Source organism: Haliaeetus albicilla, chromosome 18 (genome assembly GCF_947461875.1).
Source record: "Haliaeetus albicilla chromosome 18, bHalAlb1.1, whole genome shotgun sequence".
Classification (NCBI taxonomy): domain Eukaryota; kingdom Metazoa; phylum Chordata; class Aves; order Accipitriformes; family Accipitridae; genus Haliaeetus; species Haliaeetus albicilla.
The window spans coordinates 30,152,381-30,169,941 of record NC_091500.1 but is presented as its reverse complement, the minus strand read 5'-3'; the positions used below and the strand labels follow the sequence as shown (position 1 = coordinate 30,169,941).

The 17,561-nt window shown below is 51.9% G+C and overlaps 2 protein-coding genes across 4 annotated transcripts in view; both read right to left on the bottom strand.

Annotated features, from left to right (window-relative positions):
• Positions 1 to 13,648, bottom strand: part of SPATS2 (spermatogenesis associated serine rich 2) — a 31,245-nt gene extending 17,597 nt beyond the window's left edge. For 2 of the 3 annotated variants that reach the window (XM_069806374.1, XM_069806376.1), the window contains exons 1-2: positions 13,501 to 13,648; positions 4,903 to 5,219 (exon numbers count right to left, since the gene is read on the bottom strand). In XM_069806374.1, coding sequence (XP_069662475.1) covers positions 4,903 to 4,927 — 25 coding nt within the window. In that variant the 5' untranslated portion in view covers positions 4,928 to 5,219; positions 13,501 to 13,648. Of the gene's footprint in view, positions 1 to 4,902; positions 5,220 to 9,125; positions 9,220 to 13,500 lie in introns of all 3 variants that reach the window. The other variant, XM_069806375.1, reaches the window with a different exon arrangement.
• Positions 13,649 to 14,484: 836 nt separating this feature from the next.
• Positions 14,485 to 15,798, bottom strand: DNAJC22 (DnaJ heat shock protein family (Hsp40) member C22). Its single transcript, XM_069806394.1, has 2 exons — positions 14,970 to 15,798; positions 14,485 to 14,741 (listed from the first exon to the last, which is right to left on the bottom strand). The coding sequence occupies exons 1-2, from the start codon at positions 15,756 to 15,758 to the stop codon at positions 14,562 to 14,564; spliced, it is 969 nt and encodes a 322-aa protein (XP_069662495.1). The 5' UTR covers positions 15,759 to 15,798; the 3' UTR covers positions 14,485 to 14,561.
• Positions 15,799 to 17,561: the final 1,763 nt, after the last annotated feature.

Sequence of the window (17,561 nt, the reverse complement as noted above, 5' to 3'; positions counted from 1 at the left end):
CTTTTCAGGTCAACAGTAACCACGCTGACTCTCCCAGGGATAGTGCGGGAGACCTCAGCTAATGTGAAATAAAAAGCTCTTAAAGAAATGGCACCTCGCTGCTTGCTCAGAACATCTCCAATTTGCTCTAATTACAAGCATCTTCAGCAGTCCCTGCGTTGCGAGAATCGGGAGACGTCTGTGCCCAGGACTGCAGAGGTGACTGGACAGGAATTAATGCATCTTCCCAGGACAGAGTAAAGAAGCCAAAATGTCATTATTCTATCAGTCTATGCTTGCAGTCATACCATCACACCAAAGTATCCACAAATATTGGGGGGTGGGGGTGGGTAAAAATCAGGATTTCCAAAAAAAAGTGCTACATAAGAGATTACATCTGTGGGAGCTTTCTGTGATTTCACAGCTCCCAGAGCATCAGGCATTGCACTTGAAGCAAACAGACCACCACAGGCTGCATTTCACATCTCTCACGTGTCGTGCTTTTCCTTACAAATTACATCAACACATACTGCTATTTTTTCCTTGTAAGAACAGTTCTTGCTAACAGGCAACAGAGGTACCAATGCTAAGCTCTCTCTTCACGAATTAGAGAGAAGTGAGGACTAAACTGGGGCTAGAATCAATATTCCTGGGTTTGCTGCTGTTGAGACAACATTTCATTGATACCAGAAAAAAACTACATAGAAACACTAACTTTCTCCATGATCCAAGGGGAAGAACATCACTATCACAGACCATCCTAAACCCTCCCTTCCCCAAAATACATTAAGATATTTGAGCGGGTCTGCTGGGTTACTAAGCTGTACTCGCTCAATTTCTGTCCCTGCTTGCTGCCTGGGTGCATTCAAAGTCGGGGCTTGGTACCTCAATCAGCTGTTGTGGAAACTATTTTAATGCCCCAAGGATAGCCCTGCGATATTCCTGCAGCGCACAGCCAGCCCACGGAGGTGGCAGCTGCACTTCAGAGTCTTGTCTCAACAAGAAATACCACTTTCTTGCTTATTTTCTCAAACAGATTTCAAGGGGCCAAGCATGCAACACAGCCTTCTCGGTCCAAACTTGATTTGGGAAAGTGATCGGTTCACCAGGGTGTTATTACAAAAAAAAACCCCTGGCTACGCAGGCAAGAGATGGACTCAAAATTTGAAGAATTCATTCTGAGGTGAGCAAATTAAACCTTCCAGACATCCGGTCTCCAGCAGAAGCTGGATGGCTGCTGGATGGCAGCAGAAGAGTTAGCCCTTGTATTAATGCAGGCTACCTTCCCAATATAAGGCCATATTCATTTAAGGGCTTGGAAGAGTGGGGAAAAAAAGAAATTAAATATGAAATAAAAATTAACTTCTTGCAAATCAACTAAATATGCCTAAAGTTATGCTGCTAAAACTGGGTATTTCTGCCCGACACAAAAAGCAGGCGTTTTTGCCACAAAGGCAGGGACACAGCTCTCCTAAGCACCCGTCCTGCTTCCAGGGGCAAGGGAAGCAGTTCGAGTGCAGGTCTAATTGCCCCCACGGTGTCACCGACCTGCTCTAGCCAATGCAGGCACGCTGCCATTTCCCGGCCACTGTCACAGCTGCAGTTTTAACCTGCGCTCCGCCTTCTGCTTTGGACACACAAGCAGTGAAGCAAGGCAATCAGCTTTCAGTGGAGCTAAAGCAGCGAAGCCAAACAGAGCCATTAAGGTAATTCAAACTGCAGGATGCCGTCTTCCCCCTCCCATCTAATTTCCATCTACACATAAAAAAAATGAAAAATTAAATTAAACCTGCGCGCTTCCAGAGCATCACACTCAGCAGAGTGATGCAGCTGAAGTTCCCATGAATTCCTGACATCACCTGCATCCTCATACCATACCCACGCTCACTCACAAGCCAGGATCCGATTTATCAGGTTACAGAACACATGCTCAATATTCGCCTTTGTGCATTTTCAACATAACTCACAGCAAGTGCTGCCTTGCAGATTAACTCTGCAATCTGCCGGTTTGACAATTCTACCAGAAGTCGTCCGGACACAGACCGAGCAAATAGTTTGCAACCACCCCAATCGGCAAAGCTTGGTTTCTGCAGAGCAGTATCTTCTGCTTGATTGATGCGTTGTTAAACAAAGTATGAGCTTAAAATTAAATTTCTCCCACATTTGGGTTTTTTTGTAAAGGTTCTGGTGTGCAGGCTCCTTGCTGCTTAACACCACTCCAGCTGAAGCCCTCCCTTCCTAGCGACTAATACCAAAGACCTTTCGCCTTCGCCAAATTCACGTAGGGCAGTTTTCCATCAATTGAAATGGCTCCTTGATGTATCCAGATGAGTAGGAACCCGAGTGCTGTTTTATTCAGGAACCTGGCATGCCTAAAACCGTGGCTGACGTCCGAATGGAAACAAGATTTATGTGATTGCTTTGTATCCTGGGGTCACCAGTCATTCCTAAGCCTGGTGGCTGCTTTCACTCAAATCAATTAATCGAGTCAGAAGGGGGGATGAGAGGGAGTGCACATGCTTCGTGTTGGGGGAAAAAACGAAGCACTAAGAATCCAAGACCACTTCAGACAGCAGCAAACCAACAAACCTACTAGACTCTGGGGAAGTATTTATTTAGAGATCTGGCATCACTGAGACAATCTTTCCTTGGAATTTCTAAGTTCTCCCTTATAGAATATACTAAAGGTGAAATCAGCCACCCAGTATAACCCAGACATGGACCTACATGTGGATGCACGCATTTGGATTTTGAACGGGGATAATTACATGACTGGTTTACAGATTGAACTGTTTTCTCCTCATCATAGATCTTTTGAGTAAAGAGTTATTTACAGCCAGTAATATTCAGGAGTAGAACATGATTCTGTGCCCAAACTTTGCATATACATTTTCACAAGACTTAAAAATACCCTTCTGAATAGCTCAGATGTTCACTCTGTTCTGTGGCACTTCTAAGAAGAAGAAACAGGTGGGCTTCTGACTCAGTTTCAAAACTGCTGCATTATTAAAAATAGGTCTGTCTCATTCCCTACCTCTCAACACTTCTCACCAGCCCTTTGTTACAATGCAAAGGGGTTTTGCTTTCAGAAAGAAAGGAAGAGAAACTGAAAAGACATTCCTCACCTGGCCAAGGTACACTCCTTTACAGAGGAGTGGAAAATATTCGTTGACTACATTAACATTCTAGAGCAGCAGAAAAGTAGTAATTGAAAATTCAATCACAGTCCAAACAGGACAGGGCACAGCCAGAAGAGTCTGCAGCTTTAACTCTCACCTTCCCTTATGTCCACATTGCAACGCGGACTGGAGATGAGCCTGCTTAACAAAGCAGGGCGTATTTTATATCCCTGGTGGCAGAGTGAATTAAAGCCTACTCTGCATTCCTGCTCGGTGTCAAATATTTATGTCTAAGATCCCTTTACTTTTCTTTAGGAACCCAATACATGCCAGCACTTCCCAGTGGGTTCTCTCTATGACACACTCTGCCGAACCACACCAAGAGCAGCAATTGTGTTGGCTTTCTCGTTTGGCTGGGGATTTGCCAAAGCCCCGAATTCCCTCAGAGTAACAGCTTCCCATGTTTTCCCCCAGTTGTCTCCTACAGATTTCTCTTGCTGTTCCCCTACCTAGACCCATTAATTTTCTTCTGCTGTTTCAAGGTGTGCTTTTCTCTCCACATGTACTCAGCAGCAACGATTGCTGGGCTCCGTTTCCAGCATCAGAGAGAAGTCAATTTCTTAATGACTTGTACTGAGGCTTCCAAGAGCACAGATACAAATACAGCGTTTTAAAAATCACTCAGAACTATCCTATACAATAATTTCCATAACTGTTACTAATTGCTTTGAATCATGTATGGATCTAGCTGTCAAAGGACGGCTGGGCTCCTCAGGTAGACACTGTTTCTATGCCAAAGCTGCTAGAAAAAAAAAATCTACAGAGAACAAAAGCTCTTCTCTTGAGGTAGAGGACATGAATTGTCAAACCCATTCGCCTTAAATTATTAATTAGTAGTCAGCTCAAATAAAAAGAGAACCATAACCCTCAACCCCCCTTCTCCCCCCACCACACACACTTTGGAATTAATGTTTCACACGCGACAAATAAGATCCCTCCCTGAAATAAGCTGCTTGACGCCAGAACAGCTTTGCCACTTAACATGCGATGGCAGAGAAAGGAAAACCAGCCTGTGTATTTGAAGACAAAAGCAAGTGAAAAAGCTTCTCGCAAACTTGCTCGTTCCTGTTCTGTACCCATCTTGAAGGAAAAAGATTTAAATAGGTCTCATTTGAATCGCATCCCCAGGAGACAAGGACCTGAGCTGAGCTATCCCACCTAGACTCGATGGCTTGTTTCTCAACTGGATTCCTGGCAAGCAGTTGCCACAGACAGGTCAAGCAAGTCCACAACAGAAGCCTGCCCTGAAACCACAGCGTCCACAGGGCACTCTGAGAGGGTGGAGAAGGCCTGCTTCGGAACAAGACTAAGTTTTGGTAGAGTTAATCCCATGGGGGACCCAGACAGCACTCAAATTCATCCTGGCAATACCCAGCAAGGGGAGGTCGTGCACCAATTGGGGACCCCAGCAAAATAAAGAAGTTTGGCTCCATAACTCTCCAACTACTAAACAAAATTTTTTTCTCCTGTTGTCTGACTGTGAAAGTGATGCAATATTAACATTATACAGGAACTCGTGAAATCAGAACTGTCCAGCTGGACAATTGAAATGTTACTAAAAATGTCACAAAACCCAACAGGTTATATGATGTCACTAAGATAGCAACAATAAGGTGTCAAGTGACACTAGCAGCCTTGAAAGGGAGTACAGCAAAAGCAATTAACCCCTTTCCTGATTGATAACTTTGGAATCAATGGTGCTGTTTATTGGCATTTGATTGTATCACATTCACACGCATCTTACCTTTTGTATTTTGCTTTTTAGACATCTCAGCGTGTTTGCTCTAATGTCCAGCTATATACAGGAGGGGGAAAAAAATAGAGTCCTCGCCCTTGGAGTGACGTAGCTGGCAGTTGCAATTCACACACCACCTTGTATCAATGCGGGAAACGGCAGATATCTAGTTTGGGATGGCAAAATCCCAGCTGCGAGGGCAAACAGGGTCTGGAGTTGTCAGAAATCTGCTGACAGGCCAGCAGAGCACTACAGCTCCTTCCTCTGAAAAGCAACTTCTTGTCACAAAGCCTGACTGCAGCAGTTGGTATTGGTCTTTTCAGGTTCTAAAAAAGAAAGAAGAAAAAAAAAAAGAAAGGAAATAAGAAAATTGCTACTGTACTAGCCAAGGCATACCCCAAGCCTCCCAGCTTGTCAGAGCCATCTTGCTCATGCTTTTTAAGAGTAAAATTTTTATTTTGTTTAAAGGCGTGGTGAAACAACTAGCCAGAAAAAAAAGCAACATTAAATATAAAGCAACAAGATCCCTACATACTTGGTATGGTTTCAACAGGCTTAATTCAAAGCTACTGTAAGACACTGTCACTTAAGCATGCAAGCGGTAGAACCAGGGAGGTTTGGAACGCATCACAAAAAAAACGTTTACACAAATGCCAGCATTTATGGACGTAAGAGCCATCAGACAAAGTGGACCGAGAGCACGGTTCCTACCTCGGTGACAACACTTGTGACAGCATGAACTCTTAGCCCTTTCGCGTGTTAATGCAACCAGCATCCCAGGGAACGCAAAATTCACTTTGCTGCCAGCACCCAAAAGCATACAAATTTTAAATGCTTTCTCTGCTTATTTCAACAGAGCACGAAACACAAGCCTCCCCCACTGAGGCAGTGCTGGGGCAGCTCCGTGTGGCATTACATACGAGTATTTTCCTTGCGCTCCCAGCACTCCTAATATAAGGAGCCAGCGAAAGCAGGGGCGGCAGGCACCACATCAAGTACGATGACAGGTTAAACAAAGAACAACAGGATACACAAGGTAAGGAAACAATAGGGACCTCTCTGCCACGGCAAACCCGCCTAACCCCAAGGAAGGATCTGGCCCCCATTATAAAACCTCAAAACCATATTCACAATGGAGTAGGGAAAAACACAAAAATTGCCACTTCAATATGTAAAACGCAGGTAACTGAAGATACAAAATATTTTTGTAAACATCAGGAGACCTTGTACATTTTAGCAAAACCCACACGCTCTTGAAAATGAAATGACAGCATTGAGAAACACGCATCTAATTTGCTCCAGAATTAATTACAAGTTCAACTTCCCTCCACCCCGATGATCAGGATTATTTTTAGGGATATGGTTTACAAGTCTGAGGAATGCAACAACGCTCCTGCAACACAAGAACCAGCAACACTGCCCCAGGGTTCATCGACAGGGTCCTAATGAGCCTATTTTGATTTAAAAATACACGTTTCCTATCATCAGAATTTTCTTTTATTAGCTACACAGGAGTTCAAAACTTATTTCTAACCAGTGACCCTAGCAATCTAAACCTGAGACAGAGTCAACGCTCACTGTCTGTGCAAAAAAAAGACTGTGCAAAAGAATTTTTTACCTGCAAACAGCGTTCCCAAAACGAGAGGTGGTTACAAACTCCTGCCTCGCTGCCTTCAGCTCTCTGAATTAAATGCCTTCATTCGTTTTGAAGCCTCGAGGCACTAAATACCACCTCATAAAAACTGCGGCATTTGAAACTCTGCTCAAAAACACAGAAGCCGGAGAATTTAGCGAAGGATTAAGCTGCCGTATCGGGATGTGAGCGGCCCCTGAGCTCGACGCCTGGAGACTGCCGGCAGGTCGAGCTCTGAGCTCTGCCAGCCGTGCTAGCATGGCCGATGTGCTTTGGTTTGCACGATTACACCCAAGTTTCACTTCCCTGCCTGAGTGCTTTGTGTCCACGACCAGGAAACGCTCTGCGGGCAGCGCAGCCGTCCAGCTGCCGGGAACCACCGGTACCTCCTGTGATTTTAAGATAACGTTGGGGTTGCAGAAAAGGAAAGTGCTCACGCACCGACCTATGATACCAGAGTTAGATGCCTTCGGTATATATTGCTCGGAGTTTTAAAAACAAACAAACAAACAAACAAGAAACAAACAAACCGCAAAACTGCTTTAGAGTAATCTTTATAATTTCATTTTTTAAATAAAGACAAGCATGCTTTAATCCGGAGGGAGCATGGAAATACACAGGTACTGACGAAAGCCTGTAACATCACACTTGAGAGTACTTTACGTGAACTCCCACAAGTTGTCTCAAACTTAATTCATGAAACAAAGGAACACTTAAAAACTGCCTCTGCACGTACATCCCCGAAAAGAAAATAACTGCAAGAACACTTCATTCAAAGTCGAGAAACAAGCTGTAAAAAACCAAAGTTGCCAGTAGAGAAGTTTTTAGGCTTTTTGAGATTTCCTGACAAACACTACACCTTATCACCCAAGAAATATACTTTTACCCACTTCAAAGGAGAAAAATAAACAGTAATTAAGTCTTGGTGGGGGAAACAAACAACATACAGCAGGTTCTGAATTACTTTTTGGCAAGCTAAATTCCAAGCACAAAAGTAATAAAATAATGGACTGGAAACAAAACCCCACTGATATATCTGATGAGTATAAAATGGCAAATCTTTACTCCTTGATGATGCAATTAATATTTCATCTGATATACCCTGTGGTAAGAATCTAGAGCCAGACAGTCAAAAGCAGCTCCGGCTCGTGTCAGAATCGGGGTTCAGGCTGCTGCATGACCTGCCTTTAACTCCGTGTCTCTCACAGCAGATCAGCTGGAAATTTCAACACGGCTATTAGCTGGGAACCTTAAACAGGTCGGCGCGAGAGGGCTGTAAAACACACAAGCATTTTTAAAACCCAAGCGGAAATTTCAAGACTGGTAAAACAGCAAAAGTTAATGCAAACTCAAATAAACTCATTATAGGGGGCGAGCTCCTTCAGATAAGGGCCATATAAGGCTTATATAGCACACTATGTGACTATAGAAACAGTAAAGCATCAATACAAAAACGTCAAGAAATCTACCTGCAGGATTTCAATAAAATATTGCAGTTATAACAGAATTGACGGGGGAGCAATATAACCCATAGAAACCCAACTCCCTCCTGTTATGGACGGAGCAACCAAACTCCTCCCAGAGCTGCCAGCGTTCAGCTGACAACATAAAACTTTTCCAAATCACACTGGAAATGCACATTATTGTTAAATGCACAAATATCAGCATATTCCATCTAATTTAGAAAGAAAGAAAACATTTGAAATTTTACAGACAGCAAGTCAAAAAAGAAATGACTTCTAAATCCCCCACCCGTAGTGTTAGCTTGCCATGCTATTCTTGCTCCGTCTAGACGGATTATTTCAGTAAACTTTCGGAACTCGATAGCTCCCTATTTGAAGGAAAAGAAGATAAACAGTGAGAAATTCGTCTGGATTTTTTTATTAGTCTATGGAAGATGCTTTTGCCATGAAATCTGGAGTTCTGAAGAATAAATAAATCTGCTTCTTGGGAGGGTTTTTACCACGGTTGTTTTGGGATCTCGGGCAGGCGGCATGGTGGGCTGTCCCCAGCCGCCACCTCACGCCCGGCTGGAGCATAATTCACACTGTACAGTAGCATCTGGCTAATTGGCTTTTGAGTTAAGTAGTCCCTTACCAAGCTATTTTAATCTTGTTGATCAAGCATGTAAGAGTCGTCTCTGTGAGTACACACAACAGCATTTCAGTAGAATAAATTGTCCTGTTTGTAATTTATAATCATTCTCAAATAAAAATCCATTTTCCAAGACTCCAGCACCTCAGAGGACCTGGGTGTTTACCTACAGCACTGGACCCCCCCCTCTGTAACGCACTCAGGCAAGAAGAGAATTAACTCAATTTTACAGCGTGTCCTGAAAAAAAAAAAAAAGGCGACAATTACACTAGAAATTCAGGAACTCATTCTACCTGTCATGGAACACAACTTGGAGGAGCAGGTTTAATATGCCCACTGTGCACAGGAACACACTGACACCCCAAATTTCTATTGCCTTTGCTGGGTGCCACCAGCCCCGACTCACGGCATAAGCACAGCCTGGTTTTTCCCAGACCTCCACTGAATCCCTGGGGAATTTATGCAGCACTGAAATCCTGAGACTTGGAGGTTTTTTGGCAAATACCTGTTAAGTTACAGCAGACCAAAATAAGCCTGTTCATCCCTCATGTTCAACAGATGCCTCAGTCGTTTCTGTTCGAAGAACTACATTTTTTGCCCTGAAACAGACCACGAAACACATCAGGCCAACACTTTAATCAAAGCCAGACAGCTTTATTACCCCGCATCTGAAAAGAAGGAAGCGCACCGTTCAGCAGCAAGCGCGGCGCAAGCCCGACTGTAACTTGGGTTTGGGGGTTTTTTTCCCTTTTTTCCCCACCCTCTCAAATCGAGACAATCGGGTTTTCAGAAGCTCCCTCCACCAAACAATGGCTCGGTCAGAGCACGCGGGGAAGGAGGAGCGTGGCCTCCTCGCCTCTCCGAGCACAGGTCTGGGAAGGTCTTACGCCAGCTCCCACAGCCAAATCCCTGCCTGCACAAAGCAGCTTCTTTTTCTATCCTGGACAAGTCCTTTCATGGTACTGGATGACGGATCATAAAATTGTACAATACAAAGAACCATTTTAGGATTTTAAAAAATAGTTTCTTAATATCGCTCTTGGGGTTTGGTTTTGTTTTGGTTTTTTTTTCCAGTATTTCCTCAGGAATGAACTGAACATTTAACCTCAGGGATAATTAGCTGTCTATATTCTGTTTAAATCCACACATTTATTGTTCTTTCACCAAATGCATTATGCAGAGCACGACAGGGCATTAGCTATTCTCAAACATCTACCTCTTATAAGCTAATTGTGTATCGTTTTGCAGCACAAAGAAGTAAAACTAGTATTTCAGGTGACAAAACACTCCCATATCTATTCTGATGATGTTACAACACCCCAACCGGTGTGCTTACAAATACTTAAACAAGATGAAAGAGCAGACCACCAGGTTTTGTGTTCTTCAGGAGGGGGCTTCAGTGCAGGATTCCTGGTCTGACGCTGTCTTCCATACTCACTTTCCAGATAAACAGGTACTGGGAATTGCTGGTGGGATTTCTGACACTTTACACAGCGATGAAAGTGGAGCAAATGGGCAGAAGTGAAACACTCTTGAGTTGGACATCAAATTTTGCTTTCCTGAGGCAAAAATCTCTTTGCACTGTGTCTTCTGGTCCTCTCTCCATCCAGTCAAAGCTTTCCGTATCCCTTCCTAACCAGCCGGCCCGGGAGGGAACAGCTGCAATGGAAACTTGCACATGTATGTTTGTCCTGTGTAATTTTGCGTGCATTGCTACTATTTTTAGATCATATTTGCCAGCGTTGTGATCTGGAAGAGTCTCAGTGACTTGCCAAGAATTGTTTCATATTTAAGAGGATGAACACGTGTCTTTCAGATTAAATTTTACTTTTTATCAAAGTATCCAAAAATCAGAAGCTTTTGAAAAGAAGGAAAAAATAATGGCAAATACAGCAGAAGATGACACCTTTCATTGCCCCACTTGAAGTGGTGAAAAAATCCTTCATCTCCCCCAGTTTAAGTGGGGTGAATGGGATTACTGCAGTCCTGCTAGAAAGCTGCCCCTCTCCCTCAGCTTTTTCTTTGGTTATAGCTAATCTCCAGGTCTGATATCCCAAGAGAGAGCTTGAAAAGATCATTAAAAATAAGGCCTATATTTGAATCGCCAGATCTATTATATTTAAAAAATGCAGTACCTATATATCCTCTTCAGATTGCAAGTCACCTTTAGAACTCCTTTGTCCTGAACCCAACAAGAATCTTCTGCTTAGGGGTTGCATGGCTCAGAAAAATCATAAAATATTTAAATGCCCCTTGAAGAGTAAGCTCCAATTAAAAAAAACCCTTATGCATTAGACAATTCCTGCAAGAGGAGTTCAGTCTGGCAAACCCAAAACAATGGTAACCTCAGCAGACATCGCTATGGCCACATATATGTGATATACAGCAAAATAGCTGCTGAAGCCGCACACAACTTTCATGCAGATCGGGTCTGAGAGTTAAGACGGGCTGCATGGGCTTTGCTGGCCCAGCACACATGAACTACATTATTAACAGAGTATTGCAATAAAAGAAATAAACACCGAGGCCCGAAGCACCGAGTGCGTAGAGCAACACCGTACGACAGTGGGAGAGCAATACGGATCCGAGTGACACTTCAGCAGGACCCCAGTGGGGATGTCCCACACTCCCCAACCATTGGAAGGTCTAGCAAGCTGGCAGTACAGAGGGAGAGGAGAAGCTGCAGTGCTGTCAGACCCACGCTTCTTCCCCTCCACCTTTCAGGAGGCAGCAACAATACCGACCGCAGGCACTTCTGGGGAGATACTGCCTTTACTCCTCAACCTGAGCACAGGCAAGGCCGTGCTCCCACACTTGCCCGGGACAGCTTATAAAGGAAGCCAGAAGCTCGGTGCCAGCTACAGCCATGAGGACTCAAGGAGCTCTCACACTACACAGATGTCCGCTTCCCTTTCAGCTCTACCAGACCTCCTTCAGGTCCCAAAATCTCCTGGATTCAGGCCTACTCTCCATCCGGACTGCATAATGGGGCACCCCCAGCTTGTGTGAGCAAGTCTTGCTTAGAAAGCATGAAGTCCCAGAGCCAAACAGTACGGCAAAACACTCCACACCCTCTACCTGCAACTTTCGAGGCAAACGGCCTCAAGATCTACAATACCTCCAAAGAAAGACATGGCAGCCAGAGCTTTCCAATGGAAGCATCCAGCAGGAAACGCAGCACAAAGTTAGTGAAAAGTAGTCATCATAAAAAGCTCAAAATCATGAAAAGAGCTGCCAGGCTCTGGTGGGACACTGAAGCAGATCCCACAGGTAGTCGGCAGGGAATTTTCTGTCGGTTGTTCCAAGTTTACCTCCCCTCAACTAACAAAGGCTCCACTCAGAAGCTTTTGTTTCTGTTTTGGCATCTCAAGCTCCTCTGATGGCCCGATGATGGCAAGCTGCTTTGCAAGAGAATTGATCTGACCTTCTCCCCTCCACAGAGGATCATTATACCCAGGGAGAAAGATTACACCAGGGGAACCATTAAAGCACCCTCAGAAAGAAATCCCACATCCCTCTCAGGATTTTCTCCCCTCTCCAAACCGAACAAAATCCTATTCATTGCCTTCCTTCCTATGGAACCACGGTGTAGGGCCTGTCTCTGTGGGGAAGGAGGCTTCACAACTTCTCTGCAACAGCTCCCTCTGCGGATACATTAACGCCTCTTTCTGCTCCCTCAGGAAGCTGATCATCGAGCACAAAACAAGAACAGTACCGATGAGCACCCACGGGGGGGAAAACAGTGGGGACCAGGCACTGGAAGCCACCTTCTAACTTACTGCTGGCTCGCTTTCTCGTGGAGAAAAACCTGAGTGAATAAGGGGGGCGGGGGGGAGTCAAGCTTTAGGTGTGCTAAAGACCACAGCCCTGTAGAGGTATGGGGAAAAATAACATTGCCCTCTTTGCAACACAGCCTGCTTTTCACCACCCTCATTAGTTAATTATTTGTGTTACAGTAAGAACTAAAGGCCACACACACAGCAAGATCTCCAAGCACACCGGGAGAGGATTCCTGCCCCTGGGATTTATGAGCCGGGTCGGTACTGGAGAAGAGGCACGGCAGAGGAGGGATGGAGGACAGCGGGTGGAAGCAATGGGCCAGCTGGGCTGTGTACGTGTACCGGCTGTGGCATAAATAATGTATTAACACTCCGGACTCTCCGCTCCCCCCATGCAGCCAGCCGCTAGCTGCACCCCTGCCGTGCCCCCCCACCCCCTTGACCCCACGAAAACCCCACTGCTCCACCCAGTCCAACCCGCAAACCCCCTTCTGCAGCCTCCCCTGGGTCCCCCCCGCCCCCCCCCCCCCCGTGGGCCCACTCCACGGCCGGCCTGCACTGGCTGCCCCCTCCCCATCGCTTGGGGGGGGGGGGCACTCCTCCCCGTACCCCTCTGCTACCCAGGCCTTCTCCCAGCCCCCCCTCACCCCATCACTGCCACCCTCCCCTCCCAAACCACCCTCCCCCGCACAGGGCACCCCCTTCCCCACACAGCACCCACCCTCCCCCATGTCCCCCTCGCAGCCCACCCTCCAGGCTGTTCCCTCCCCCACAGAGCCCCCCCCCCCCGTACCCCTCACAAGGCCCCTCCGGCCCTCCCTTCCCCTCACAAGGCCCCTCACCTCCCCCCTTCCCCACACAGGGCCCCTCTCGACCCCCCTACCCCTCACAAGGCCCCTCAGCCCCCCCTTTCCCCACACAAGGCCTCTCACCCCCCCTACCCCTCACAAGGCCCCTCAGCTCCCCCCCCTTCCCCACACGAGGCCCCTCCCGACCCCCCGGCCCGGCCCCCGGCTGCGCCCTCCCCCGCCGACCACCCTTCCCCCCGCCCCCTCCCCTCGCTCCCCCGGTCCCCGCGGCCCACGGGCGCCCCGCACTCACCGGCCGTGGACGGTGGGGGCCTGCTCGCCCCTGCCCGCCGCCGCCGTGCCCCCCCCCTCACCTCAGGCCGCCGCGATGCACCGGGGAGGGGGGCGGGGGGCCGCGGCCCGGCAGGAGCCCTCAGGGCCGCGTCAGCCAATCGGGACGCGTTCACCGCTCGGTAGCCAATGGTGGCGCGGAAACGCCGCAGCGCGCCCGCCCTCCTGGAGGACTCCGCCAATGAAAGGGCGGGGAAGGCCCGGTTCGGCCCGCCCTCCTTCTCTTCCAGCCATTCAGGTGCGACGCGGGGGCCGGGCCGAGCGCTTCTGGCCAATGAGGGAGCAGAGCGGAGCGCCCGGGCGCGCGGGGACGCGGCGCGGGGCGAGGAGGGAGGCATCCCGCCAGCCAATGGCGAAGCGGCCCAGCCGACTCGACTGCGAAGGCCCCGCCCTCTCCCGCCTCCGGCGCGCGAGAAGGGCGTGACCACTCTCCGCCGAGAGCCAATTGGATCCGGCAATGACGAAGCCCCGCCTCCCCGCCCCCACGATGGGCGGAACGGGGCGGGGCGGCGGGTGCCGAACGTGGACGGAAACTGCCGAGAGCCACCGCCCTGTAGCGGAAACACCCGAGTGCCCTCCGGGAAAAGGCGAAGATGAGGAGCGACGGGGGGGGAAGGTGGCTGAGCTCAGGAGTCCGCGGGTTCGCGTCCCCGCTCCGCCCTAACCGCCCCCCGCCCCGCTTCACCCCCGGGGGGCACTGGGGCTGCCACCCGTGGAAGGGTTCTTCGTCCAATGGTCCACGCAGATCTTGGTTTGCACAAGCCGATGTGCAACAGTTCTTCACCCAAGCCCCCATGCAACAGTTCGCCCAAGCCCCCCTCCATTGCTCCGCAGCCATCCCTGGGCAACGGTTTATCACCGACCCCACGCACGCTTTGCTCTGCTTTGCGGTCCCTGCCGCCACGCGCTGCAAGGATCGAGCGAAGGAACGAAGCAGCAGCAGCGGGAGGGAAACCTCCGTGTTTACAAACGCCCCCCCCCACGGTTCTCGGTCCCCCGGCATGGCGGGGGCTGCCGGTGGTGTCACCCCGCCGCTGCTCTCCTGGGCCCCGCCAGCTCCTCGTAGGCCTCCTGCAGCTCGATGAAGCGTCTCTCGGCCTCTTCGGCCCGGTGCCGGTTGTGGTCCGGGTGCCAAACCTTTACCAGCTCCCGGTAGCTCCGGTGCACGTCTTCGGTAGAGGAGCCAGCCGGGAGGCCCAGGACCTAGGGACGAGAGGGATGAGCTGGGGTGGGCTGTGGGGACCCGGCTGCCCCCCCCCCCCAGGGCCATGCATGGGGCTGCATGTACCTTCAGCAGCTGGAAGGGACCCCAAAAAGGGTGTTTTCCCCCTCCACGGCATGGGAACAGCCAAATCCCGTGGATCCCCCCAGCACAACATCCCACCATGGCATCCCCCCTCCAGCCCGGGTACCCAGCGCTGCATCCTGCACCTCATACGCCCGCTGCTGCCGCTCGCTCCAGCTGCTCGGTTCGAAGCTGGCGCCGTGCTCCCGCGCCGGAGAGCCGCCAGCGAAGCCCAGGACCTCTGCCAGGAGCCAGCTGGCACGGAAGGGCAGGAGCGGGAGCTCGGTGGCGGCACGGAGCAGGGCCGAGAGGGTGCCCAGCACCCCGACGGCGCCGAAGACCCCGCGACAGGCGAGCGGGGCGGCGAAGGCCAGGCACGCCAGCCCCAGGTGGTAGAGCCGGGCGGCCAGCCGGGGCCGCGGCATCCCACGGAGCTTGTAGCGCCGGTGCCGCTGAGCGGTGATGCTGGCGGCCAGGCTGGCGGGCAGCACCGCCAGCACCCGGCCCTGGAAGAGGAGGGAGGCAAGGAAGGCTGCGGCCAGGATTCTGGGTGCCTCCGCCGTCTGGTCACCCACCGAAGAGACCAGCTGCACCCCCAGCCCCACAGCCAGGGGCTGCGCCAGCAGCGCCGGCACCCAGGGCAGCCCCAGTGCCGCCACCAGCCCGAAATATATCCCCACCATCACCTGCCCCGCCAGGCGCAGGGGGCTAAGGGCCGGCACGGTCCTGCCATGGTCCCCGGGCGCCCCGGTCCCATTGGCGGCGGCGACCCAGCCGGGGAGGTGCCAGAAGTCCCAGAGCCATCCTCCGCCGAAGCCGCCCAGCGTCAGCATCCAAAGCAGCGCATGGCTGTCCCGGCCCAGGTAGATGTGGTGCAGCCCCAGCGGCCCCCCCAGCACCCACAGCCCGTAAGCCACCAGCAGCCGCTTGGCCATCCTCCCCCCGGCTGCAGCAACCGGCTCGGTGGGGCTGCCCTGGGGGTCACCGCCCCGGCGGGCATCAGCACAGCCCCGGCATCCGGCACCCTGCGGGACGGACAGTGCAGTCAGGGACCCCAGGTCGTGCTGTCCCCCCATCGTGCCAGACCCCTCCAGTGACCTGCATGCCCACCCATGGCCAGTGCATGCCCAGCCGGGGTCCCACGTGCCCACCCAGAGCTATTGCATGCCCACCCAGCTGCCATGTGCCCACCCAGGGCTGGTGCGTGCCCACCCAGCACCCTGCATGCCCACCTAGGGTCCTGCATGCCCACCCAGGGTCCTCTGAGCCCATCCAGCACCCTGTGAGCCCACCCATGGTCCCGTGAGCCCACCTGGGGCCGGTGCACCCCCTCAGCCTCCAGACCCCGTGCCGGCGGGGCTGCAGCCCACCCTGACCCACCTCTCCCTGCGGAGCTCCCGGCAACACCGCTCCCCCCACCAGACTTTGCCCCGGCACGACACCGGGCAAAGGGCACGGCGTCGGCATCGCCACGCCGGTGCGCGGAGCTGGGGGGCGGACGGGGTGCCCCACACTGGCACCCCCAACCCTGTACCCCCTCCCAAGGTGCAGCCGGCCCCGGCATGCCATGGTGCCTGGTATTGGGGTACCTGCTGCATGGTGGATGCAAAACACCCCCCCCACCCGGTGCAGGGGCCCCCCCGGGACTCTCCGCAGCCCCTGTTTGCTCAGCCCACGCTGCCGCCGCCGTGTTTGCAGGGATTAACCGGCTGCCGGCCGCCAATTTGGTCTCATCCATTATTAACAGCCCCGCAGCTGCCCTGTGCAGGGGGCTCAGCCCCCGTTAGCAGGGCCTGAGGGGCTGCAAGCCACCCCCCCCAGCTCAGCACTCCCCCAGGTGCTGCGGCCAGACGGGTTTTGGGGGTGCATCGCCCCCCGCTCGCTGCGGCCCTGGGGCTGGATGGGGACCCCTCCCTGGGTTTTAGGGGTGCAATGGGGCAAAGCTCTGTTTCGGGGGGGGGGAGCTGAGAGTCCAGGATGGCTGTGTCCCTGGGGACCCCCCCTAGGATGCCAGTGGGGTGTGGGGGATGCTGGTGGCCCCCCCCACCCCAGCTCGGCTGCTCGTCAGTGCGGGCTGACAGCGGCCCCCCCTGCGCTGCCCACCCCGCGCCTGGCTGCCTCCCTGACAGCGGGTCCCAGCGGACCCCAGCCCACGCTCCGCTGCCCCCAAGCCCTGTGCCGGGGCGGGGGGGGAACCAGCCCCGCCAGCCTGAATGGGGGGGGGGGGGCACCCTGGCTTGGGTGGGTGCTGGGACTCCTCACCGGACCCCCCCCCTCCCCAGGACTCCCCCAGGCTGGTGGGGGGCTGCGGTGCCGTGCCCCCCCGCTTCAGGGCAGGATCGATATGGGGGTGGGGGGGCAGGGGTCTCGCATCCTGATCGATTCCTTTAAGTATCTAGATTTAAAAATGTCAAATCTGCCTTTGGCAAGAGGGGCCGGTGGTCGATGGGGCGAGGGGGGGGCCGGAGCCCCCCACAGCAGCCTCAGTTTCCCTGGGTGCCCCCCGACATGCGGAGCTGGGGGGCTGCAGAGTAACCCCTAGGGCGTCTTGGGGTGCCCCAGCCCGGGGTGGGGTGGTCATGGGGGGCTCCCCGGCCCCCCACGAGCACCTGTTTGCGGGCGTAATTGGCGGCATTGATCAGCCCCGGCCACCAGCGTTTAAGGCATCGATTTTCGGAGCCTTCCTGCGAATTGAAGCATCTGTCACCGGCCGAGCGCACGGGGACCACAGCTGGGGA